General features: G+C 35.3%; 2 protein-coding genes across 2 annotated transcripts in view; one reads left to right on the forward strand and one right to left on the reverse strand.

The window, feature by feature from the left end:
- The window catches only part of LOC120424630 (uncharacterized), a 237,581-nt gene that overhangs the window by 42,665 nt on the left and 167,267 nt on the right, over positions 1-27,649 (reverse strand). The gene's annotated exons all lie outside the window — the stretch shown is intronic.
- On the forward strand, positions 334-27,487 carry LOC120424631 (parkin coregulated gene protein homolog). Its single transcript, XM_039588797.2, has 4 exons — positions 334-656; positions 726-807; positions 25,069-25,180; positions 27,140-27,487. The coding sequence occupies exons 1-4, from the start codon at positions 370-372 to the stop codon at positions 27,373-27,375; spliced, it is 717 nt and encodes a 238-aa protein (XP_039444731.1). The 5' UTR covers positions 334-369; the 3' UTR covers positions 27,376-27,487.

Genomic DNA, 27,649 nt, shown 5'->3' on the forward strand with positions numbered 1-27,649 from the left:
TCAGAAACGAAATGTTAAGTGAAATACACGCGTTCATCGCTAAATCTAAGTGATCAGGATTTTTTTTTGCGTTAAATACGAAATAAAAGAACGCTCCCTACATGTGTAAGATACAATAGGAAGATTTTCACTAAACACTCATTGAGAGAGAGGGAGGGAGAGCGAGAGATACATTAAAATATCGTTTGCTCATCGCTGTTTTTTTTTTCGAGAGTTTGCGAGAGATTTACTGCTTCTCAATGAAGAATTAAATTTTAAGTCATGATCGAGTTGGCTCTGCCTAAATTCATTTTGGTTTTCAGTCCGGCTCAACTGTCACCAAATTCTCTGTGTAACCAAAATTTAAAATTCAAAAACCCCCCAAAAAAAATGTGCCACTGCCCGTGCCCTTGTCCCCGGATCCGCACCGTTCCGCCCTTCAGCTACCGAACCTTCCAGTGTTGCACTCGCACCCCGGACGGTCCTCCGCGACTTCCGGTGTTCCGGCGCAAGCGATGCCCGTGTCGCTCGCAGTTCCGGATGTACTTCCTGCGGGGGGACATCCCCATATGCCGTAACTACGCTCGAGGTGGTGGTCGCCCTCGGAAGTTCATCCAGTGGCAGGTTCCACCGGAAAAGCTCGACTTTCAGCGCTATCTGCCGCTGTTTTTTGACGGGTAAGTTCGGCTTTTTGCTTTGTTGTCAAGTATATTTGAGGTTATGGTTCTCGCTCTCGCTTTTTGCAGCCTCTGCGAGACGACCTTCCCGTACCGGGAGTTTGCCCGGAACGGGGTCCGCGACATGATTTCGAAAGCCCGGGAAAAACAGGTAGGTGTGCCCCTTGTGGTAATTTATCAACTTTTCACGCAATAGGTCACATAAATCAGCCACTAATCATATGTGACGCAAAACAAACATAACCTCAAACAGGTCAGAGAGGTACCTGGCACGAGAGCATGTGGGAATCGGGGCTCAAAATAATAAGTCAACATTTCTCATGACAAACACGGCGTCCGGATTCAGGATCAGATGGATGTTTTGCTTTTCACTGACAACTCCCCTGTGGCTAACGTCAGGTTCTTGATGAGATATGGGGTTTTGTGGTTTCCCAACGTTACGAAAGATTTTTTTTTCATTTGCTAAAGGATTTTTTAAGAGGAGGTTTTTCTTTAATCTTCACTTAATTCCAAATTACCCAATTTTGAGTAAATTTTCTAAATTTCCAACTGTCAAACTACACGGTTACAAACGGAAGTATAAAATTTTAATCCTACCTAGTTCAAGTCATTTCAGCACTTCTTTCAAAGTAAAAAATCGCCATATTTCATCGTTTGATTTATGTAGCTTTGTTCTTCAAAAGTCAAACAGCACTCCACTGCCGTTTTACGGCGATATGATGTATACGCCATTTTGGACATTTTCAATTTTATTGTTCAGTCTGATAAAGAATCTTAAAAGCTACCTCCTGACGAAAGAATTTTTCAAAAAGCTGCTCTAGGGCCCATTTTATTAAGCAAACAAACAATGATGTATACGCCAATTTTACTCATCATGATGTATGTATACATTGAGAATTGATAGAAGTCAAATTGAATACTGTTTGAATGTTGATTTGAGGTTTTGGGACCAAATCAAGACTGGGAAATAATTTATTACATTATTTTGATTTAATTCTTAAGGGGACATCCATTAGGCGTCATCCATAAAATACGTCACGTTCTGAGGGAAGAGGGGGCTTTGAGTAAGCGTGGGGGGCTTTGAGTAAGCGTGAGCATAGGGAAATCGTGACAAAGGGGGGTGTAGTAAATTTTGGCTGATTTTAATGTGACGTACTTAATGGATGGCGCAGGGGTAGCGGCTTCGGCTGCCGATCCCGATGATGCTATGAGACGCGGGTTCGATTCCCGCCTTATCCACTGAGCTTCTATCGGATGGTGAAGTAAAACGTCGGTCCCGGTTTCTCCTGTCTCGTCAGAGGCGCTGGAGCAGAAATCCCACGTTAGAGGAAGGCCATGCCCCGGGGGGCGTAGTGCCAATAGTTTCGTACTTAATGGATGACACCCACGTAGACACTTTTTTGAAAATTCTGGACCTACCCACCTCTCTTACGGACATGCAAAAATGTTTTTATGGAGCGTAGACAATCGCTAAGGGAACGTTCTTTTATTATGTAACGCAAAAAATCGGATTTTTAGACCCCCTCCCTCCTCCTCGTAACAAAATTTCCATACAAATTTTAAAAAAAATTGTATGGAGCGTAACATGGCCTCCGACCCCCCCCCTCCCCCTAACTGCGTTACGTAATAAAAGAACGCACCCTAATACCTCCCCCCCTTAAAATATCCACGTGGACAATGCATTCCCTTAATCCGTTCAGCTGTCAAAATAGCTGGCACAAAACATATAGCTTGCATTGATCGAGCAATGTATACATACATCATTGGGAAGGAAAAGTAATGATTTTTTATTGCTATTTTTACGGCCAAATGATGTTTGTGGTTTAAAATCGTAGAGAATAGGAAAAATCAAGAAATTTTGTAGGGGCCACATTTTTATTGTACTTTTTAACAGTTTCTACAGAGCAGACCTTAAATTATTCATTTTAAATTGAAAAAATGAACAAAAACATAAAATCGTGTCTACAGCAAAATCACCTCAATGGCGTATACATCATATCGCCGTAAAACGGCAGTCCATCAGTTCTGTTCATGATGGCGAACACGTGGTGGCACAGTCAAATGTACTATTTGTACCGCACACACACACACACTCTCTCCCATCACCAGATACTCAGTTCCGTTTGTGCTGTCGTTTTTCGGGAACCGCTGACACATCACCACACCACTCTCAACATCCCAGGGAACATCATCATTGCCGGAGCCATCCTCACGGGGCGAGTGAGCATGATTTGGTTTTGGTGGTTTTCCACTCTTCTCGGGTTTTCGGTGACACAAACCAACTCCCATATCATGAGTTTTCCTCCGAATAGATATGAGCTCTTCAAGCTGTCTGATTTGAACAAGAGTTTTTGGCATGTGATGTGGTTTCTGGTTGGTTTTCTGGGGGGGCTCTACAGTTTGACAAATGTATTTTTAGTTGGAAGCGTTTGAAATTACATATTTTTCTGTGTAAATTCAGAGCTTCTTATTATCCACATGCTAATTTATGTTTTATTTTCATTCACATTTCTCGAAAAACGTATCTATTCTGTAATAAGTTGTAGAAGTGGTTTAAAAACTCTTTTTTTTTGTTTTCACGGAATCTGGGTGAAATTAATCAGCAATGATTTTTTTAAGTTAATTTTTTAGAGAAATAAAATCAATCATTTAATATGAAGAATATCCATCGAGTTTTTTCATTAGCAATGACTCAATATAAATTTGATGTTTGCTAATCCTTTCTTCACCTTCAATGGACATGAGGGGACAATTTCATCTCTCTCGCAATCTGTCGAATGAGTAGAATCACAGAAGCTGCCGTTGTTATCGCTTCCCTAACAAGCTGACGTCGGCTTCTTTCCCCACGTTGTCGTCGCTGGCTGGCACGTTCCCAAGGAAGCCAACACTCGCAAATCACACCTGACAGCACCTGTCGGTGGATTTGGCGGAAACCACCTGCTGCTACTGGTGCTTTGACTGACAAAACTTGCTTGCTGTTTTTGGAATACTGATGATCAAAATTTGCCTCATCTTGCCATCTGCACGTTTCCTGGTGATGTCCCAATTCCCTGCCGTCATTTTCCACCGAAAAGCCATGCTGGATGGGACGGGTGTGAAAAACTGGCAAACTAGTTTTATCAACGCTAGGTTGTCAGGTTGAAGAAGGTGGGACTTGTGCGAATGCCACAGTTTCACGCAGAAAAATAAGGCATATTTGAATCAAAATAACATTTTGTTGATTTGAAAATCAAGATTTTTTTTAATCAACGCTAAACGTCAAAGCAACTTTTTCAAAACAACAAAAGATTTTTGTGGAATTGAGAATATCAAGCTTTGTTTCAACGCAAAATTGGCGTTGATTATATTCAACAAAAAATTTGTTGAATCAAACCTCGTACAGGCTAATCGTACACAATATTTTTCTGCGTGTTTGTATGTTCCGGAAAAATTACGAAATACGAATCCTGGTTAACCTTGTTTTTTTTTTTTAATAGAACATTATATTGTTTTGTTTTATAAGGCTTTCTAGGCCCAGTGAAAAAAATATAATTTAACCCAAAAATTAAGAACTTCTCGTCACGGTGTCCTGATGCAAACAATCATCGAGCTCGAGCTGTCACAGCCCTGCGAAGTATGTTGTCTGACATATCGAGCTATCAGTCAAAAAATCCAGTTAGAAGTCGCCGGACAAAAAACTTTTGCTAGAAAGAGATAGGAAACCTGATGCAAACAAACGTCCAGCTGTAATGTAAACATACTTTGAATGTGTTAGTAAATTTCTGACTAGAATGCCTTATTTCTAGACTTTTAAACCAGTCTTTCTCTGTAAGCGTGTACGATTTTGTCATGCACGCATACATGGCAGAATTAAAATTTGTTTACATTCGAGAGTTACACCCGTTTCAAAAGCCATAATTAAGTTTTACGCCGTGACGTCATTTGACAGCTGTGCTCATATTTCAACAAAAATATTGCACACTTTGCACCAAATTCTCCACCCTTGCAAATAATATCTGCACACCAAATATTTGCACACTAGAAATCCTACCCCTTCTCCCCCCCGCTCGCCTAGAGTGGTGCGTGTCTCGACTGAGCTTTGTTGCTTTCGACCACTTTAGAACAGTTTCAAACTAGGGTGTGTGGCTTAGATAGTTTTTTTTCTGCTGTAGTTTGAAGTGTGCACTTTGTTGGAGAGCTTTTTACAACTTTCACGATGCAAAATCTCTGAAATCCGCAATACACGGGGCAAAAATGTAAACAATGAACGTGACCTGTCTTATTTCCTAACCTCTAAATCTATGCGAGCTAATGATAAAGTACATCTTCAACTGATAAGCTGTCTTGTGCAGCAAAGTTTTTCGACGTCAAAAGACAAAGCAAACTGTGTTAAGTTTAAAGCTTTTATATTTCTATCCTTTTTCTTAGCAAATCTCATTGGTTTTGCCTTTCTCACCTTACTGGGCAATTCTCTACCAAAACCGGAAATAAATTTTATTTGTATTTTTTTATTTGGTTCAAACTTTGTTGGAGCCTTCCCTATGACCAAAGAAGCTATTTTGTGTCATTGCACAGTGGTCCGAAACCGAAATCTAGCGTGACAAAATTGATAGCGGCTACACGTTAAGATTTAGAGCTTTGATGTCTTCGGGACAAATAATCAGGGTCAATAGGGGCATCTTTTGGTTAGGGTGGCTCAGATTTTTTTTATTTTGGCGGGATGCCGAGATTGTACTTCGGTGTCTTCAGAAAAGTTGTAGGGAACTCCATTCTGAGCAACTTCAACAAAATTAATAAAATTCATTCCTGAAATATTTCAGCTAAAACTTGTTTCTTCTTTTACAACCACTAGATCATTTTGTACATGTTTGAGCCTTTGTGGACAATTCCAGAGTTTTTTTTTTAAAAGGACCAATAAACTATTGTCTTTCATATGTTTTTAGGACCTAATCAAAAAAACCTCTAGAATTGTAGAGCTTGTCAAAATGAACAATTTTGTTCTTAAAAAAAAGTAATTTGGTAAATTCTATAAAAAGTTATTGGCAAAAAAAACGATTTAAAAATGCTCAAATTGAGATTAAATGAGTTAAACAAAAAAGTTGAAAGGAACTATGAAATTGTGTGTTAACTATTCAATAACAAAATTAATTGAATCAAAAAAATTAACTTAATCCACCTATGTGGTTGGTGCCTTCCTCACTCCTTCCTAAAAGATTCTCATAGATTTTTACAATTAAAGATTCGTTGGAAAGGTCTTTCAATTACCTAATCAACGAAGGGTCGGACACAGTTAACATACAAATACATGAGATCCGGCTTCAAAAAGTACATCAATATCCCTTAAGTTGTCATAATTTGAGACAGGGTTGCGAGATTTTCAATTTGGACTCATTGGAAAGGTCTTTCAATTACCTATACCCAACGATATATAACGATTTCAGAACATTTATATAACATCCGGCTATATGCGAACACGTATTTTTATACATTACTTTCGAACTACTTATCGAAACTTAAATTTTGTTGAAACTCGACCTATGGGACCCTAAAGCAAGTGAAATGCGACCGGATTGGTCTAAATCGGTTGAGCCAGTGCTTAGAAAACTAAGTGACAATTTTGGAGACACACATACACACAGACATACATTTGTTCAGTTTTCGATTCTGAGTCTATAGGTATACGTGAAGGTGGGTCCACGTGCTTTATGTGAAAAGTTCATTTTTAGAGCAGGATTATAGCCTTACCTCAGTGAGAAAGGCAAAAATCCAAAAATATTTATTCAAACATTATTTTTGTAGGAATTCAGCGTCAATCTGTTAGCAAATATTTCCACTTGTTGATGATTCGGTTTGTCTTTGCGCTCGCAGCACTTTCCCAACTGCAAGCAATTGCTGTCAGTCTGGGGATTGGCAACTGCTTGAGTTGGCTAAAAGTTTATTAAATTTTCCAAACTATTTTTATCAGCGCTGGTCTTATGGTTTGCTTTTTGCGTGCATTTCTTCTGAAAGCTGCTCACCGTTGCAGACAAAGTTGGCTCTCGTTGGCAAACAGGACTTGGGCAAGAAAAGAAATTTGCATCCAGTTGGGGAATTCATTTGTGAAATGTTTGCAAAGTGAGAATTGGATTCGTGCGCCCCAAGAGCAAACAGAAGGAACAATTTTTATTTATGGTCTTACCCGCGGGGGATGAAAACATTACAATTGCGCTTGGCCTGGAAAACGCGCGAGCGCAGGAAACTTTTCTTCAAAATCTGGGAAATTCCTTCAGAGCTTTGAGGAAGTCGGACGCATTCCACCGGAATCACAAATCGGATTTCGCTGGCTGGCACGAGCTTTGAGCTTTTCCTTTCCACCAAACTCGTTTGGAATATTAAATGATTTATGTTTATTCCTCTGGCTGGCGATGTCGTCGCCGTCTTCGAGCCAGGATTGCCCTTGAGCGAATCAGGAAAGATTCAGTTTCTTCTCACCTGGAACGCAGAGCTCTTCCGGTCGAAGAGGAAAAAAAAAGTTCGTGATTCCACCAAATCCGCCACGTGTTAGTTTCCGCAGGTGGGCGGATTGGCTCGCTTCGAGGGACGATGTCCTGTGTTAGCGAATTTGTATGTAAATCACTGCTCAGTATTTAAATATCGTTATCCTCTTGAAAGCATCCGGCAAGTTTTACCCGTGCACCCCGAGAAGAAAACTTAGCAATGACAGTTTTGTTGTGAAACTCGTTTAAATGAAATCTTTTTTTATACGGCTTTTTAAAAATACAGTGAAATGTTGGAACAAAAAAACTTATCCAATTATGTATTTGAAAAAAAAAAAACAATCACAAAATGAACACGAAAACAAAAATTTTAAGAAACAAAGGTCAGTTGAGGGTTAATTTTCTCGTTTTTCCACCCAACTTGATATAGAGGACAAAATCGTGACGTCAGAAATGAACTCAAATCACTCAAAGTTCATTTTGTGAGTGACTTTAACATTTTGAAATAGTTTGACAGCTACCTTGTCCCCAGTTTTTTTGTGGGAGAGAAAAGGAGGCGAATACTTTATGAAAATCATACCTGTCAAAATTCCTAGCCTCAAAATTTGGTCGCGTGTTGCTTTTCTCCTCTATTGCGGACCGGATGGAAGAAACCACCAAGAAGGGAAGTTGAACTAGATCATTGAGGAAATGTGTCGCAATTAAAACTTTTTTTCCGTTGCTTCTTTCTGGCCTACTCAGTTTACCGTCGTCTTGGCGAAAGATGATGAAGTGGTGGAAGAAAATGAAAAGTCCTTGACAGTGAAACAAATTGGCTGCGGTGTAGAGCAACGAAAGTTGGAAGTTTTTCCTCCCTTTTTTATGACAGTGAGAAGAAGAAAAGTAGAGCGTCAACTTTGCAGAAAATTCATAAGTTTTTTGTTGGTTTACGCTGTAATTCATTACCGGAAAATTACAGACACCTGTTTTTTTTATTGGAATCAAACATTTCGTAAAACATGCCCATAAACAAAATATTGGCAATCATAAGTGGTACACTACAATAGATCAACTAAATAATCGCAGTAGTCCTAAATAAAAAAACGTTACTTAATCCACCCTTAGGTGGTTGGTGCCTTCCTCTCATTTAAAGGGTAATGCTATCCAAAGATAGGTCGCATGATATATTTGGACAACGTTTTCATCAAAATATCTGAGATCTGGCCTCCAAAAAGTGTATAAATAACACTTAAGTGCATATAACTTTTGATAGGGTTGTCAGATCTTCAATGTTTTAGACGCGTTGGAAAGGTCTTTTGATTACCTGTTCAACGACACGTTGCATGATAGATCCGGACAACGTTTTCATCATGATATCTGAGATCCGGCTTCCAAAAAGTGCATAAATAACACTTAAGTGCTAATATCTTTTGATAGGGTTGTCAGATCTTCAATGTATTGGTCGCGTTGGAAAGGTCTTTCAAATACCTTTCTGAAAATGTATAACATGCCGGGTTTTCTTACAAAAACCACCCTTTTTACAATCTTCCGAACTTTCGTTAAAATCGTTTTTTTAGCACAACTTTTGAAGTACTTAACTAAACTGCATAATTTTTAATAGCGACTTATGGGACCCCAAAACGGATCGAATGAGGCCAAAACGGACAAAATCGGTTCACCCAATGTCGAGATAATCGAGTGACAATTTTTTGATCAACATCCCACCACACACACAGACATTTGCTCAGAATTCGATTCTGAGTCGATAGGTATACATGAAGGTGGGTCTAGGAGGTCTAATTGAGAAGTTCAGTTTTCGAGTGATTTTATAGCCTTTCCTCAGTAAGGCGAGGAAGGCAAAAATAGTTTTTTTTTTCGTATTTAGTAAAATTTTGCTGATTGTTTAAGGCCGTTGCAAATATTTTTTGAAGATTATGTCCCTCGACTCTAACCAACGTCAAGGAGGAGGGGGGGGGGGGGGGGAGGGCTGATATTTCTCTACGATTTCGCAAATCGATGTTCCTTTTTTTATGAAACTTTGTTCATGCATTACCTAAGTCAAAAGAAGGCATTTTGCATTATTACTTTTTCGATACAAGTCTCCATACAATTTTCTGGGCTGGTCATACAAAATGAAAATGGGTATTCTGTATCTTGGGAAGGTATTTTCGGATCGATTTGGTGTCTTCGGCAAAGTTGTAGGCTATGATTAGAACTTTTCAGGAAATTTGGAACATTTTAAAACAAAATCGAATTTGCAATCGAAAAGGACCTGACAATTTTTTTTTTTTGATAAAAATACATTTCAAAAGGCATCATGTACATTTTGACACTTTTTGGGTTATTGCATATTCTGAAAGTACTCCTAATTAGCTACCTCTCCACCAAAAATGAGCAAAAGTTACTTCAGTAAAGTTTGTTTAATAAGCTGTCAAATAAACGACTACATGAACCTCGTGACGAAAAAAAAGCATCATGAAAAAGACGCCATGTACATTCGCCAACGAAAAGCGAATCATAACAAAACTTTCCCTCCAATGACAGCAGGGCGATATAGACGTTGGTGGTTTCAAAAGCAGTTATGTTTATTTTTCTTAAATATAATGACGGAAATAATGTTTCATTGATCAAGTATCAATAAAAGCAACGTTTTTCATCGTTCGTTATCATTCTTTTGCCTTTATGTTAAAACGGGGATTGAAAAAATATGCTCAATATTCAAATGCGTTTTTCTCAAAACACATGGTATGTACATGATGCTTTTTGAAATGTTAGCGTCGAATTTAAAGTATGAGTGTGTGCGTGCAACATGGAGTTCAACTTTCTGAAGTGTCTGAAACATCTAAAAAATAATGTTTGAAAAGCTGCAACTAGTTTCTGAGATACAGCCTCACAAAGAATTCGAATCGATCTCTAAGTGTCACCTTATTAGCCTGTAATTTTCAACTGACGATATCTCGGAAACTGTTGGTCCGACTTTCAATGGTAAAAATCTATAGTTTTACCGTTTTACGAAATTTTCTAATATTTTAAATTAACAATATTAAACAAAATTTATAATTTGGACTTAAATATGAAATAATGAAAATTATCTATTTTTAGACTTTTTCAAAAATTAAGCCTGATTTTAAAATTATTTTTATTGAAAAGATCAGATAAAAATAAAATTAAAATTATTTAACATAAAAGAAATTAAGTGGATTAAAATGACCTCCTGAAATGTTCTAAACCCAAAAACCTTTATTTTGCAAAAAATGTCCTGTTGAAACCAAACATAGTCTGTCTTGTTGACTTCTTCTTTTTTTTTTCTAACTAAATATAAGTTAAGGAAAAGTTTTGTTGACGCATCTACAGGAAATGAATGTGAAGTCAATTTTAATGAAATCCAAAATTCAACAATTAAACTGGCATCTTCAATGTTTTGACTGTTTAAAACGAGCAACAACAAGCTCGTTTGCAGTCTCGCTCATTTACGAACGATGATTTGTCGTTGTTTTCGAAAGAGGACCACTTTTATAAACGCTTAGTATTTCCAAACAATTAATTAGCGGAATAAAACGCCGCATAAGGCCAAGAGATCCTTCCTCTCCCTCTCGTTTTAATGAGTAATTTTCGCGCAGATTATTTTATCAGCAACACCGTGACTATAATTAAAGGTGACCGACTATTCCCGCGGGGTGATCCTTGCTCGTCCTGCTGCTGGGCAAGATAAATACTGGGCTTCTGGATTTTCCTTGTTTCTTGTGTTTACCTTTTCGAGGCGGGTGCCGGGTTTCCTTGACGCCTCCTCCAACTGATTAAAGCCATAAAGAAGGGGATCGTCCTTGCGTAAAGCTGCAATTTAATTATCCTATCCTATTCTTCAGCAGCTGGATCGTCGGAATTTTATACTGACCCTAACAAGCAAATCTTTAATCCTTTCTGGGAGGGAGGAAAAAGTGGATAGAAACGGCGTGAAAATTTCTGGGAAAAATTATCCTATTTTTTTTCTGTCGGGAAAAAATAGACTGCGGCCGCTCTTTCACTTGCTTTGGGGTCGTCCCCATTGGTGTAGGAAACGCAGACGAAAGCTGTGTCTTTGGGAAAGAAAGAAACACAACAATCTGGTTTCATCAGGACAAAGGACAGGACAGACGAAGCGCGCGCGGGCATCATTAGCCGAGAATTGGAACAAACGGCACCTTTGTTGGCTGTTTTGACAAAAAAATCGAGAAGGGTGGCTGGTTTTTTGGAAACCAGTCACAAGATTAAAGTCTAGGAAATTTTAGAAGGTTTGAAAGAAATCACTTATCAAAAGTTTAAAATAGGAATTTTAGCTTATTTTTGAAAAAAAATATATTAAAGATTTTTTAAACAAGTTCCTCTAAACCAGATAGACATTCCAAACCTGCAAGGATAGTCCACTTGTTAGCCAGCAGATAACGATGATTGATGATTTTGACTTGCGGGTAGGTGCCGCATCCCGGACCGGTTCGAGAGAAAAGTTTTCCAGTCAAACCGAATTAAGAGCCTGGCCGGGGCTGAGTTGGCGAAAAATCCCGCGAGGATTATGATGCAAAACGGTCGCGGCTCTGCCAATCCTTAAGGGGATTAAATTTAAAATTATGGAGCGAGGCTTAATGAAGTTAAGTTTTGTGGTCGGAACGGCCATTGTGTCGTTAGTACTTTGATCGGATAATCAGTGGCGTACTAAGGGGGGGGCGGCGGGGGCGGCCCGCCCCGGGTGTCACCCATCTTGGGGTGACACCCGAGCTGATGGGGTGACACCTAACAATTCAAAATGGAAATCAACTCGTATTATCTATGCGTTTTGGTTTTCACCGTTTTTTTTATTTTTCCAACATATCATGAGCTTATAGTGTTAAGGAACAAGTTTGCCGAAGACACCAGCGAGATTTGCTTTGGCACAAACAATAATCCCTTAGTTTGATTTTAGTTTGAAAAAAAAAAATAAGGCGATGTATACGTATCTCTTCGATCTTTTCAGCAAAGTTGTTCTTTAAAACCCAAACTATAAGCTTATAAAGTTTTTTGAAAATCAAAATCAACAAAAAGTTTTCGTACCAAACTTACCAGATTTCTAGCTTTCTTTGAAAGAACACAAACATCAAAGCTGAGGGATATTTTTTTTCTTGTCAAATGTAACATACCAACCAACAACTTTTTTTTCAATCCTCGGTCATATCACAATAACATTTTTAAACATTTTCGAATCAATCACATTTCAGAGAACAGTTTGTAGATAAAAAAGATAATATCGTCAAAAAAAAACATTGATTTGTCCGTACAAGTTTCCATAGAAGTTTGACAGCTGCCCATACAATTGCTTACGAGGCCATTTCACGAAGCGGAACACCACTCGAAATTAACTTTTTCTGAACATGCCTAAAATTTAGCGGAGCTGTTTATCCTATCGAAACATGCAAAATCCCTTCTTTTTGGCACCGTCCCAAAGTTTTACGATTTTCATCTATTTTTTTAAATTAGTTTTCAAATGGCCATGTCGTGGATACAAAAAAGCAAAAATCGACTGCCTTTTTTAACACTGGAACGCCCAACGCATGTCCAACTTACACAGACGCCCAAGCCTCCCAAAAAAGGTGGAACAGTAACTTCAACTCGCTGGTTTTTAGTCATAACTCAACCAATCGGGGCGATTCTTGTTTCCAGTGATTTGTAAGAATGTCTAGATGATTCTAGAACTTTGCAGAACTTAATTTGATCAAATCTGTATTTTTTGCGATCAAAAACATCGTTCCACCTTTTTTTAAACGACTGCCTCCGCGGAATTTTTGACGATTTTTTTTACACGCGAAAAAAAGTTGGAACGATGTTTTTGATCGCAAAAATTACAGATTTGATCAAATTAAGTTCTGCATAGTTCTAGAATCATCTAGACATCCTAACAAATTACTGGAAAGAAGAATCATCTTGATTGGTTGAGTTATGCCCGAGAACCATTGAGTTGAAGTTACCGTTCCAACTTTTTTGGAGCCTTGGGCGTTGGAATGTTAAGAAACGCTGAATTATATGGCGTCATCAAATTTTTTATTCGAATCGAACTTTACTTTTTAGGGCAAGTTGAAATCTCTTGAAAATTTCAAATTTATAAGCTTAAAGTAGCAGAATTTACCTACATCCATCCCTGCATCATTTATTCTAATTGCTCAAAATTCTGCCATGATATTAATCAAAATAATGACGCTGAATTGAATCAGCGTCAAGTTTCTTTTTAAAATTGCAGTCGAATATTGCTCTATCATTTTTTTCCAAAATATTTGACAATGTTTTTTTTAACTGGCGAAAATCGTAAAACTTTGGGGCAGTGCCAAAAAATAGAAGATTTTTTCATGTTTTGATATGATAAACAGTTTCGCCAAATTTCAGCAGGATCAGAAAAAGTAGATTTCGAATTTGTACTTTTTTGTTTCCAGTTGGGGAGAAATGAGTCATTTTTCAAATGACCCTAAAACACTTTGGCGTACATAGTCAAAGTTGGATTTGGATCTGGCTGATAATTATTTTACTAACAAAATCCAGGAGGGCCTATCCAGTTAGTCAAAGGCTTTATAATAAAAAAAGCTGGCCGATTTTAGTGCGATTTAGATTTTTAGAGATTTTAATGAGGGCGTATTAAGCTAAACTTTAGTTTTTTTCAAGGCGTCAGCGATCAAAGCTTTTTGCCTTTCTTACAAAAAAAAGGTTTAAGGTTTGCTTTTAGAAAAACGCTTTTCTCAGAAATCTTAAAAAAATCTTAATATTTTTTTAATTTAATCATAGACTAACATTAAAGACTGAGTACCCTTTATTTTTTTCTAATAATGTCAATCAAATAAGTTTTTCTTAATTAAATATAATTAAGACCCATAATGTACCTCTGAAAAAAATGCATTCGAGGTTTAGTCTAAAAAGATTCGAAGCTTTAGGTCAAATTCTCACTGGGTGGTATCATTATGTTTCTGAAAACTTAATTGCACCAATATATTTTTCGGAGTTTCATCATTTTGTAAGAAAGGCTCTATTTCACCTCTGGTGATATTAAATCGGGTTTTTTTTTATATTTTTTAGAGGGCGTATTTAGTGACAGTTGATTTTTTTTTACAAGCCGTCAGCGATCAAAGTTTTTTTTTTAAATAATTGATTGAGGGCGTATTTAGTGAAAAAAAATTCAAGGCGTCAACGATCCAAGTTTTTTCTTTAATAATTTTTATGAAGGCGTATTAAACGAGAGTTTAGTTTTTTTTTTCAAGGCGTCAGCGATCAAAGCTTTTTTAATATTTTCTTGAGGGCGTATTTAGTGACAGTTGAATTTTTTTCAAGCCGTCAACGATCAGAGTTTTTTTGAAATAATTTCTTGATGGCGTATTTAGTGAAAAAAAAAATCAAGGCGTCAACGATCAATGTTTTTTTTTAAATAATTTTTATGAAGGCGTATTAAGCGAGAGTTTAGTTTTTTTTCAAGGCGTCAGCGATCAAAGTTTTTTTTTTAAATTTTTTGGGGGCGTATTTAGTGACAGTTGAATTTTTTTTCAAGCCGTCAACGATCAATGTTTTTTTTTTAAATAATTTATTAAGGGCGAATTTAGTGAAAGTTTTTTTTTAGGCGTCAACGATTAAAGTTTTTTTTTAATAATTTTCATGAAGGCGTATTAAGCGAGAGCTTTTTTTATATTTTCTTGAGGGCGTATTTAGTGACAGTTCAATTTTTTTCAAGCCGTCAACGATCAGAGTTTTTTTTTTAAATAATTTCTTGAGGGCGTATTTAGTGAAAGTTTTTTTTGCAAGGCGTCAACGATCAAAGCTTTTTTTTAATAATTTTTATGAAGGCGTATTAAGCGAGAGTTTAGTTTTTTTTTCAGGGCGTCAGCGATCAAAGTATTTTTTAAATTTTTTGGGGGCGTATTTAGTGACAGTTGAATTTTTTTCAAGCCGTCAACGATCAAAGTTTTTTTAAAAATAATTTATTGAGGGCGTATTTAGTGAAAGTTTTTTTTTTTGAGGCGTCAACGATCAAAGTTTTTTTTAAATAATTTGTATGAAGGCGTATTAAGCGTGAGTTTAGTTTTTTTTTTCAAGGCGTCAGTGATCAAAGCTTTTTTTTATATTTTCTTGAGGGCGTATTTAGTGACAGTTGAATTTTTTTTCAAGACGTCAGCGATCAAAGTTTTTTTTTTATTTTCTTGAGGGCGTATTTAGTGAAAAAAAAATTCAAGGCGTCAACGATCAAAGTTTTGTTTTTTTAATTATTTTAATGAAGGCTTATTAAGCGAGAGTTTAGTTTTTTTTTTTTCAAGGCGTCAGCGATGAAAGCTTTTTCTATATTCTCTTAAGGGCGTATTTTTAGTGACAGTTGATTTTTTTTCAAGGCGTCAACTATCAAAGTTTTTTTTTAAATATTTTCTTGAGTGCGTATTTAATGAAAGTTTTTTTTTGCAAGGCGTCAACGATCAAAGCTTTTTTCTTAATAATTTCTTGAGGGCGTATTTAGTAAAAAAAAAAATTCAAGGCGTCAACGATCAAAGTTTTTTTTTATTTTTTTTTATGAAGGCGTATTAAGTGAGAGTTAAGTTTTTTTCAAGGCGTCAGCGATCAAAGCTTTTTTTATATTTTCTTGTTGGCGTATTTAGTGAAAGTTTTTTTGCAAGGCGTCAACGATCAAAGTTTTTTGCAAGGCGTCAACGATCAAAGTTTTTTCAAATAATTTCTTGAGGGCGTATTTAGTGAAAAAAAAATTCAAGGCGTCAACGATCAAAGTTTTTTCTTTAATAATTTTTATGAAGGCGTATTAAGCGAGACTTTAGTTTTTTTTCTAGGCGTCAGCGATCAAAGTTTTTTTTTTTAATAATTTATTGAGGGCGTATTTAGTGAAAGTTTTTTTTTTGAGGCGTCAACGATCAATGTTATTTTTAAATAATTTTTATGAAGGCGTATTAAGCGAGAGTTTAGTTATTTTTTTCAAGACGTCTGCGATCAAAGCTTTTTTTATATTTTCTTGAGGGCGTATTTAATGACAGTTTTTTTTTGCAAGGCGTTAACGATCAAAGCTTTTTTCTTAATAATTTCTTGAGGGCGTATTTAGTGACTGTTTTTTTTTCAAGGCGTCAACGATCATAGTTATTTTTTTAAATTATTTTAATGAAGGCGTATTAAGCGAGAGTTTAGTTTTTTTCAAGGCGTCAGCGATGAAAGCTTTTTTTTTATTTTCGTGAGGGCGTATTTAGTGACAGGTGAATTTTTTTCAAGGCGTCAACGATCAAAGCTTTTTTTTATATATTTTCTTGAGGGCGTATTTAGTGACAGTTGAATTTTTTTCAAGCCGTCAATGTTTTTTCAATTATTTTATGAAGGTAAATACGCCTTTATAAAATAATTCAGTGTATAGTATGGTTTCAAGGCGTCAACGATACAATTATATTGTTGAGGGCGTATTTAGTACAAGTTGAGTTTTTTTTTCAAGGCGTCAATGATAAAAGATTTTTTTTAAATATTTTATTGAGGGCGTATTTAGTGAAAGTTGAGTTTTTCAAGGGGTCAGCGATTAAAGTTTTTTTAAATTATTTTTATGAAGGCGTATTAAGCGAGACTTTAGTTTTTCTCAAGGCAACAACGATCAAAGTTATTTTTAATTTTCTTGAGGGCGTATTTAATGAAAGCTGGGTTTTTTCAAGGCGTCAACGATCAGTTTTTTGCAAATATTTTCATGAGGGCGTATTGGTAAGAGTTTAGATTTTCTCTTGGCGTCAACGAACATAGTTATTTTAAATATTTTTAGAAGGGCGTGTTTTGTGAAAGTGGAGTTTGTTCTTAGCGTCAAATGGTTTTATGAGGGCGTAATTACTGAGAGTTGAGTTTTCACTTAATGGCGTATCTAGTTAGAGTGAAGTTTTTCCCTGGGTGTCAAACTTTGATAGCCATAAAAAATGGCGGCCCTTCGGGCCGTGTCTTTGTCGGGGCGTTAGGGGTGTAAGCCATTTTTTTCCATGGGGGGTGTTGAACACCCATAACACCCCCCTTAGATACGGCCCTGGGTGAGACCCAAAAGTAACACTCATGTTTTAGAATATGTTTACATAGTATACTTATAATGATGAAGTTAAGTATTCACAGTTAGTAAAAGTGCATGTTTATATGAATACTGAATACTTCAAAAATTTAATTTTCAAGGGTGACACCCGATCATCAAATAAAGAAATTTTGATAAAGATATTAATATGTAAGGGGTGTCACCCCTATATTATTAATGTACAAGCTTATAAAAAGAGTTAAATGGAAAATGTTTTCTCATAAAAATGTTCTTGTGACAAACCACTCTTGAGTTTGATTTTTTTTTAATTTTCTCGGAGTGTGGGTTTATTTTTGTTTTCTTCGCAATGTATCAATTGAAAGCAAAAATAATAAAAAAAAAACACTTAGAATTGAAAAATTAATAGAACAACTGTTTGCTATCAAAACTGGAAGCTCAATTAAGTTTAAGGTTTGTTTCACCGAATTTAAGATTTTTGGAAAGTAATCTATTTTTCAGTTTTACAAATATGTATGTACAGAAATCCCTTTTGTAAAGAAACATTTTATTTACTACTCTTTTCAATTTGAATGAATATTGAAACATACATTTAAACAACAAAATCTAAAAAATAAATTTAATCAAAAATTACATCAGAGAAATTTATGTTTTGCAAAACAATGCATATTATGATGTTTTTCGAAATTCAGTGTTTAAATGTAGAAATAAATCCAAATATTTTTTTCTAAATCTAAACGATCTGACTGGAAGAAAACACACGCTTTTTCAATAAATAAATACTCCAGCTAAATCTATACTAGGCAATAATGAGAGATACAAAACAATCTTAACGTTACCATTGTTTTCTTTTTCATTAAATTGACAGAGAATATTTAAAATTGAAAATTCTTAAAAAATGTATTTAATTAGATTCTTGTACCAAATTTTATCATTTCATAATTATTAATAAAAGATAAAAAAGATAAGGAATAAAAATTCAAATTATATGAAATATAATTGTATCATCTTTTTTTTGTTATTCGGGTAGTAGAATTTAACATGAAAATAATAATTTTGATGGGAAATTTAACGACAATTTCAAATAGGTACGAAAAATCCGAATTCGTTTCCTAAACAACATTTAGTAGGATTATGATTTTTTTGTTTATAATGATTAAAATTTGTAACTCCTACTTGTTAGATAGTATTGATTTCAGATAGATAACATGATTCGAGATATTATTTGCAAAATATAGATTTAAAAATATCGCCATTTGTCAGGTTAATTTAAATTTGTTTTTTGTTTCAATGAAATTGTTTTATCGAACTTTCCTTCGACCGAGCACTAACGGCAATTTTTTAAATTTTATTTTAAAATTTTTTAGGCAGGTCCGAAGGGGTCCACAGAATTATGATTTTGAAATTAATAAAATTTACTTTTTGAATATAGTTAGAATCTATGTTTCAACAAAGGAATTAATATTTTTCCATTATCTTCCCTTCACTTATATTTTTTAGTTTTTAACGTTTAATAAATCTTTTTGGAAAATGTGCTAATGCTTATTCAATATTTTCCGAATACTCATAAATATATTAGGTATTAAAATGTAATTGTACTTTCTCATTTTTGTTATTAAATTTCATATTTTTTATTATTTTTGTTTATAAAAGCACTTATTCATCATTTTCCTAAACAACTTCATAAGAAGAATCCTAAATTGGCAAGATTCCACAGTAATCTTAAGACCAGCCCGCGAGACCAGCGTGCAAGTCTCTATATAATTTTAGCAACTGTCCATACGAAAAATTGTAAGTTACAACCTTTTCAAACCCTAAAAAAAAAGCAAAGCAATCCACTTTAACATGTTCAAGCAATCCACTTTTCAAACCCTATTATAATTGAAATAAACATAAAAAAGCATCCATGCCAAAAACGTTGGATATTTGAACAAATATCCTAAATTATGATCAATTAAAAATATAAATTAACGAAACATTAAACTACTTGTCACAAAAACCATTTTGATATTTTCACATGCAATTTAGTTGAAAAACAGCAACGTAAATCAAAAAAGGTAGAGTAATCGGCAATTACATTAAAATATAGAATGCGCAATCTTTGCTCGTATTGTTGCCGTGCTTCTAGATTATATGAAAATCCTTGTATTCGATTTTTTTTTGTTTTAGATTATAGTAAATTTAAGATAATCAAAAACACATCTTTTGATTTTATGAAAGAGATAGTCAAAAAATTTCATGGCGGTATGATACAAAATGCGATTAAAAAAAAATATTAGGATGTTCTCATAGCACTTTCAAAAGCATTTTTTTGTTTTTATTTTCAAAATAATTTATTATAATTATATAGTAAACTTAACTATTGTAAAGTTTTTAGAAATTTACTAAAAGGCATTATTTTAAAGTTAAAGGCAATAAAGGACCAATGCATTTTTTTAAAGCAGTATGTACATTTTTGTTGATTTGAAAAGATATGAAATTCTCTTACTTAAGATTTTGGAAATTTTAAAATTCAAAATAACAAAGGTATTTTCATGTTTTTTTAAATACCTTTCATTTTTCAATAGAAGTTTTTTCTCAATGTTTTTTGTCAGAAAGGTTATATCTCAACTATTATTTGTGTGATTTTTTTTAAATTCTGCAAGTGTTTCCATAAATAGGCACTCTCTTGAAAAATGAAAAAAAAACTTATTTTTCTGAAATTAAATAAATAAAATTAATTAAGTTGCAGTGTTAAAATAAAGCTTTAAATATTAAATATATATATTTGTTCATTTGAAAATCAGATTTTTTATAACAAAGATGCGTGAAAATCTATTGAATACCATTGAATACCAATTAAAAAAACTGAGTTGACTCCATTATTTTTGTGAGTGTTTTCAAGTCAAGGCAATATTGATATATTGACAAATATTGAAAGGTGAATCTACCTCTACCTTCAGTCTTAAGAACAAAAAAAAAGATTCTATAATGTTTCAGCAACATTAAACAAAATATGAATGAAACTAATTAACGCTTTTCAAGGAAAATTCAAGGCAAAATGTCTCAAGTATTTGGATTCAGTGTTAACCCCTTTTTTTTATTCTGATGTTTTGATTGATGGGAAAACATGCATCAACAATATTTGCACAATAAAAAAATAACATTTCAATTCTCATTTTAAGACATCACCGAGTTCTTAATCTTTCCGGAATCAATTTTTAATTTATAAAATAATTAAAAATAAACTTTTAAATATGTATTTTAAAAAATTAAACCATTTTAAGATTTTTTGAACAAACTGTTTTTTTAAATGAACAAATATATTTAAAGCAAAAAAATAAAAATTAAATTATTGGTTGAAATAAAATTCAATGATAGTTGAAAACTTTACCCATTTTGTGTTTTTCCGTTTTTATTATTTTGAAAACTTAATAGAAAATTATTGAGCACTTTTATTTGATTAACAAATTTTACAATATGAAGTTTTATGTTAACACTGGAACACCCAACGCATGTCAAACTTACACGGACGCCCAACGGCAACTTCTACTCGCTGGTTCTTGTGCATAATTCAATCAATTTGGACGATTCTTTTTTTCTTTTTTGATTTTTGATTTGTAAGAATGTCTAAATGATCCTAGAAATTTGAAGTACTCGATTCAATTTGCGCAATTTGAGCGTTTAAAAAAATCGCCCAAAATTCCGCGGGTCAAACAAAAAACTTGGAATGATGTTTTTGATCGCAAAGAATACAGATTTGATCAAACTAATTGTTGATCAATCGTTGGAATGTTAAAAAAAAATTAGTGAAATGTATATAATAATATGGTGTCAAAAATTTTAATTCAAGAAACCCTAAGTCCAAAAATGTTTTTTTTTATCTGCAGTTCTCAGAAAAAAAGCTTAAAAGTGTCTTGTCTAAAAAAAACAACGGGAAATTTACGTTTCAAAATATCCTACCCTTAACCGCTTAAAATATTTTGCTTATTCTAATTATTTTTAAGTTTAAGCTGACAATTATTTTAGCTTCCAAAGATTTTGGAAAATATGGAATAGATGGTTTTTTAATTACGGCTATACATTATGTATATTAAATCAAATCAGTTTGCTTTATTAAATTTGTTGCCTTTGGAAAAAGATTTATAAAGCTTGAACAAATGTCATGTCTTATAATTATTAAAAAAAATATTTATCTTAACAAAATTTCTAGAGAATACTAATACCGCGCATTTTTTTTTTCAAAATAAATATTTGAATTTAAATCAGCATTAAAAATTTACGAATTTTTCAATCTCGTATCGAACAATTTTCTGAAAATAAATGCATCATTTAAAAAGCATAATGTTTTACTTTAAAACTTAATGAAATTCAAATATTTTTATTGCGCGTATGAATTTTTAATCTTTCTAAATTTTAAGGAAAATGATTTTGATTAAAAGAATATTCTGTGTAACCACTATCAAACGATAAAAATAATGTATTGTGTATTTGATGACACAACATATTTTCTGAATATTTTTCATTTAAAAAAATCTGTTATTTATAAGGAAAATCGCCGAGCTGAATGATATGTTCTTTTTTGAACAAGTTCTTCGATATAATTATTTCGATAATTATAATACGTGTATTTGCATATGAGAAAAAAATCAAATTATAAACACTTTTTGAAAAAGTCTTTGCTTTAATATAAAAAGTTTATTTTCATTATTAAAAATATTTGTGTTTTTTATATTGCAAGATTTTTGCTCATTGCAGAGTATTATTTAGAATTCCAGTTTGTAAGAAGAATACCATGTGACATAAGTTTGGTGGGATTAAACCTAGAAAGGGGGTGTGAGAAGGGGGGGGGTGACACCGGGCAGCCCGCCCCGGGTGACACCCGGCCTTAGTACGCCTCTGCGGATAATGGCAAATTTGAAAACAGTCAAATTTGCCATTAGGCTGATATCTTAACAGATTGACTGGATTAGTGAGTTATGAAAAGTTAATTTACTTACCCAATGATGATCGAAACTACTTAGAGGAAATTACCCCACAATACAACACTTTTTTACTTGAATTTTGAAATAGGCGGATCCGTTCATTTTAAAGTCCGTACTAGAAATGTCCAAGTCTTTAAAGTCAATTACTTGCTTAAATTATGTTAAATATCAACATTTTTGTCGGCAGGTACCTCAAATTTGATGTCCGTGACCATGAAGCTATTTGAAAGGGGGGCTTGCGCTGGAAAAAGGCCACCTCTTCCCGAGCATGGGTAAATAACAAGGGAAATGCAAAATAATACCATTCAATGGTATCAATACCAAATGTTGGTTTTCGCGAGCCCTTGAAAAAATGGCTAAAGTGTAAGTTAATACCAATCTCTGGTATTATACCAAATTTTGGTATTGTTTTGTTATTGAGCAAATGTTAGAAAAATATCGATTTTTGACATACTGTTACTTACTTACATACTTAAAAACGCAAATCTACTCCAAATTAAAGCCAACTATTTTATTTTGGTCTAAAAAAGTCATTTGATGATCTTTATAAATTAGGGAATACCATACATTGGTATTGTAAAGGTATTTTAAATAAAAATATTATAAAATAAAGGTGATTCATAAAAAAAATCTATTTTAAATGATGTTTAACATTCTTAAAAGTATGCTGATACATTTGAAATTGATAAGAAAAACATTTATATATTTAGACGATTAACTTTACGACAACAATAGGTTTAACGTGAAAAAAATTAAATTTTAGAATGGATTTTATTTAACATTGTGTGCCTTTTGCGTCATAATCGATAAACTCAAAAAAATAATGTCAATCTTTGTTAATTTGATGAAATAACTCTTTCAATACCAAAATGTTGGTATGCATGTGGTATTCGAACTTCGTTCTAAAATCCTTTTAATATTGAATTTGTGTTGAATCCTATTCAGTTGGAATCATGCATCCTCAAAAATCTCACGAAAAATGCCACGCTGCCTGGGCTATAGCCTTTCTCGTTCTGGTTTAGTTTGTTTCTCTTTCTTTGAATTTCCTGATATTTTTGCCTGCAGCTAAAACATGTTGATGCAGCAGCAGCTCGTTTTCAACAAGCGTTTATAGCTCAGTTGGTAAACGGGTAGCTGTCATGAGTTCGATTCTAGTATTCCTCTAGATTTCTTTACCTGATATTTTTTGGCTCTCCAAGCAATACTTCGTTTTCCTGCCTGTTCGAAGAATTTAAATATAGCATCAAAATTCTATCCATATCTCATTGCAATCCCATTAGCCAAATTGAATTCCCGTTGTAATTCTATAGAGAATTCTCATTGTTTTTTGTCCAACGAGATTTTTATTTACCCGGAAAGATGTAATTTGTCTGGTATTCATTTGCCCTTGGAATGGCACGTTTTGGTATTGCTTTGGTCTTCCCCATACAGTTTTTTGGTATGATTTCATGGTATTATACCATCTATTACTGGGCAACCAAGGGCACATTTTGGTATTTGTTATTATGCCAAGTAATACCAAAATATGGTATTCCCGTGTTATTTACCCCTGCTCGGGTTAAGGGCAGACTAACCCAACATAAAAATCCCGGTTCTTACCACTATTTCCTCCCAGAGGCCGCTGAAAATTACGCCCCATTAAATAATGAACTCGTGCGGTTGCCAAAACGTGATCGACCCTTCCGAAAGTTGTTTTTTCGTCTCTTTCTTGCAACCAAAAATCTAAAATTAAAACTCAACCGCATACGCACTTTGGCGAAATTACAGATGTTGCGGAAAAGGGCTGACGGAAGGATCACGGTGGAGGGAAAAAAGGGTATTCCACGGAGTATTTCTTTAAAAAAAAAAGCAAGCATCAAACATGCCCATCAGGTGGTGTAAGTTTTTTCTGCTTGCTTGTGAAAACTTTAGTTTTTGCAGCAATTCAGGCGTAAACGAGGTAAGGACGGGAAAAATTAGCTGGTTTCTTGTCGGCGCCGATCGGATAAACTTTACGGTGAATAATTTATTAAATTAATGCTGCTGCAACATTTCGAACCAGAAGGTTGGAAGGTTTAAGTATGCTACAAAAGGGTACAATGGGAAGGAAAGAAAATGAATGTGAGAAAAGGGAAAAGTGTTTTTGCAACAAGTCCGTGGCCAGGCTATGTTTTCAATAGAATAAAAATTTAATAATACACTAGATAAATGTTGTTGTTGTTAATTTATCAATTACTAGCAGCTTTAACCTTCTTGGTCACTTGCTGCCAAAAAGTCGATAAAAAGTAAAAAAAAACAAAGAGAATTATTTGCAATGTCTAGATATTATGTTTAACCATAAAATTTCTCTAAATTAAACAATCAACATTATGTTTTATAGAAAATGTATTAAAATATAAAAAGCTAAAAAACATAAAAAAAATAAAAAGAGGCAACCCTAACCACACCGTTCGCCACGTGCCGCCTCTTATCAAAAGGAGAACGAGCTCAAAATGGGAGGAAAAACTTTTTTACGCTCATCTTTCGCGGTGATTATGATGCTCCCTCTGATAAAATCATAATGAAAATGATTGTTTAACCAAACCATAAGTTGCGCCAAAAGCCCGGAAGCGCAGCCCTTGTTTGTGAGAGACGGTTAAACTTGTTGGAAAATTAATTTACTTTGCCAAAGTTGGCGCTAAAGTTGTTTGCAAAAGGGCAATCTTTGCCGGAGATTTGAACGATATTCCGGATCTGGTCAAGACATGGTCCAACGGGATTGAAGCTGTAATTAAAACTGTTACTTGCAGTCGATTTACTGCTTACAACATGGAAATTGTCAATTTTAGACCGGGACAAGACTGCGCCTGTTAACCCTTGAATGACCAAGACAAATTTGCTACTCTAACTAACAACACGCTGTATGGTTTTTATGTCTTTCTCGGTCGTTCTGGGATCCCTTCGGAAATCCGGATCGAAACACACGACGCCCCGTATTGACCGGCCGCTGGACTATGGATGGTCCTCCTTCATAGTTGCTGTGCTGCCTGCCGATGCTGATACTGCCGGCCAAACGAGCCCTGAATACGAAAGATCCGGACGTTATAATTGCCACATTAAGGGCGCTCCAGCAGCTGGTGCAGGCGGGTGAGTACCGTACGGGACCTCGTATACGCCATTCTGTCCGTGCGATGGCTTCATTCCGGGGGGACGGACGGAATGTGTTTTTGAAAGGCCTTTGGAGGACAGAGAATCGATTGCTTCTTTGCCTTTAGTTTCACTGAATATTGGCCACTTTTTCAATGATGTAGCCAACATTTTTGGCGAAAATACATCCCGAAATGCCATGGACAACTTCCGGTGCCGTCATCCGGTGCAGCAAGTTCCACACTCCATGCATCACTAGGTCCTGGGTTCTGAGTCGTGGGTAAAGCAAGTCATTATTATTTTACACACACGAAACAATCGTTGTGGATGTCCGGCCCGGAGTAGGTTGGTCTGTTCAGTGCAAGGTAGGACCTTCCATTAGTAGTAGAGTTCAGTTCGCTGGCCGGTACATAATTAATTGATTGGCCACTGGGCGCTAGCTTCAACAGGGCAATACAGGAGAATTCCGATGGTTTGACAAAGGTGAATTAAAATTGTAGAAATATCACTTTGAACCACGTTGTCACGAGACTATACACTTTGAATTGGTGTAAAAAACTCTAAAAAGAATCAATGAGACACAACCAATATGAAACCATTTATTAATCGTGTTTTGTCCTAACCCTTCAGATTTGGTCAAAGTCGAGCTTACGCTCTTATTCAAAACAAAGGTCCTGATTGCTCCAAAAAGACGAGCACAAATCGAAAGCTACACAAAACTGCTCCGACCATTTCTCACCGTTTGACACTTCCACACCAATCGCTACTGAATACTCTGAATACTCTGAAAAAGAATCGGTGAAAGAAGAAAAGTTTGAACATTGGAAAAAAGGAAATTGATTTCAGAGTGAGAAATTTTAGATAAGCGCGTAGCGTGTTGTCAAACTAACAATAAGTCGTTAGACAGCTCTTGTTGCCAAATCATCGAGGTAAAATTGTAGTAAGGATGCAATTATGTTGTGTTTTGTTGCGATTGACCATCATTTTCAGAGAGATTTAGTTTAACACAAAAAATGTTGTGCCTGCCTTTTTAAATTAGCATACTAACAATTTATTTGCTTTTCGGCTTCACAATGCTGACAAAAATTGTCATCACATCGGTATCGTGTTGACTCGGAGTGCTTCCATTAAAATAATTGTTATTGGCCGTCATTACTTCCGGGATCCCACGCACTCTCGCACAATACCTTTCCGGTTACGTCCTTTCATTTGACGTTTAATGGGCCTGTTGTTGTTGTTTTTGTTATTATTTCTTTCGCCACATTGGGTCGCCACTAGTGCGGTCACACCTGCGCTTCCAGAATTAATAAATTTCCATTTAATTAGACCGTGAGAGGGAAGAGAAAAGCACTCAAGCTGGATTTTCTGCCGTCTTGCCAGGCAAACATTCGCCGACATTTGGCCACGGAGGAGGAGCCCTTGATGACTTTTTCCTGTTCACTGCCAGGCGCCACGGTGTGGCCAACGGGAGATCTACGGGAAACATTTAATTACGACTTGCGTGTTGCTGCCGCTGCTGTCTGTGTTTTTTGGGTAGACTGAGCCCCAGCAGGACTGCCGGAACTCGGTGGGGCCGGAAGTGTTACAGCAGGAAGTCGGGAAACGTCGCGGGAGATAAAAATTAAATTAAAAAATTCCACGCCGATTCGGGCAATCAAGCAAGGTGGTGTGTGGTATTTTCTTGTTATTACGGCAACACCTGATGTGCACCAGTCCCAGGAAAATCTGAGGAACTTTTTATTTAACGGGAAGACATCCTGGTGTGATTTACGACGAACAAACTTTTAATGTCCACTGCTCTTGTTGCCATCTCCGATACTAGCAGGACACCATATAACAAAAACATAAATAGAGAATTAACTAGTCGGTTTGGTGGAGTCACATGATGTTTTTCAGATAAGTTGCAACCTTCCGAGTTCTGTCATTTCTCAAAGTCTTGTTTCTCTTTTCCTCTCAAAGGTCCCTGGGTCGGTCCGGCCCTCGTTCCGTACTATCGGCAGCTACTGCCCGTGATGAACATGTTCAAGCCGGTCAACTGCAACATTGGCGGCCACATTGACTTCCAGGGTGGCCACCGGCTCGGAGACGTGATAAACGAAACGCTGATGGTGCTCGAGCGAACCGGCGGCAAGGACGCATACCTCAACATCAAGTACATGGTTCCGACGTACGAGAGCTGCGTTTACAATCGCTGAACTTGAGAATCATATCATTTCGATAAAAAGAGAAAAAATACAAACTTTTCTCATTCCTCCGATTAGTTTTTTGGAAGCACATCAACATACTCATCCTTACACGATTATGCAAAAGTATACAAATTCGCTTGAATTAAAGAAAATTGTCACTTGAATAAACTTTTAGGGGAAAAAACCGATCATTTGCTAAAGTGGATGATTTTATACGGTTCATCGGCCTAAATATTTCACAAGAACGCGTTGCCGACTGTGGTCGAAATGTGCCCTTTTTGCA

This window comes from Culex pipiens, chromosome 1 (assembly GCF_016801865.2).
Source record: "Culex pipiens pallens isolate TS chromosome 1, TS_CPP_V2, whole genome shotgun sequence".
In the NCBI taxonomy this organism is placed as follows: Eukaryota; Metazoa; Arthropoda; class Insecta; order Diptera; family Culicidae; genus Culex; species Culex pipiens.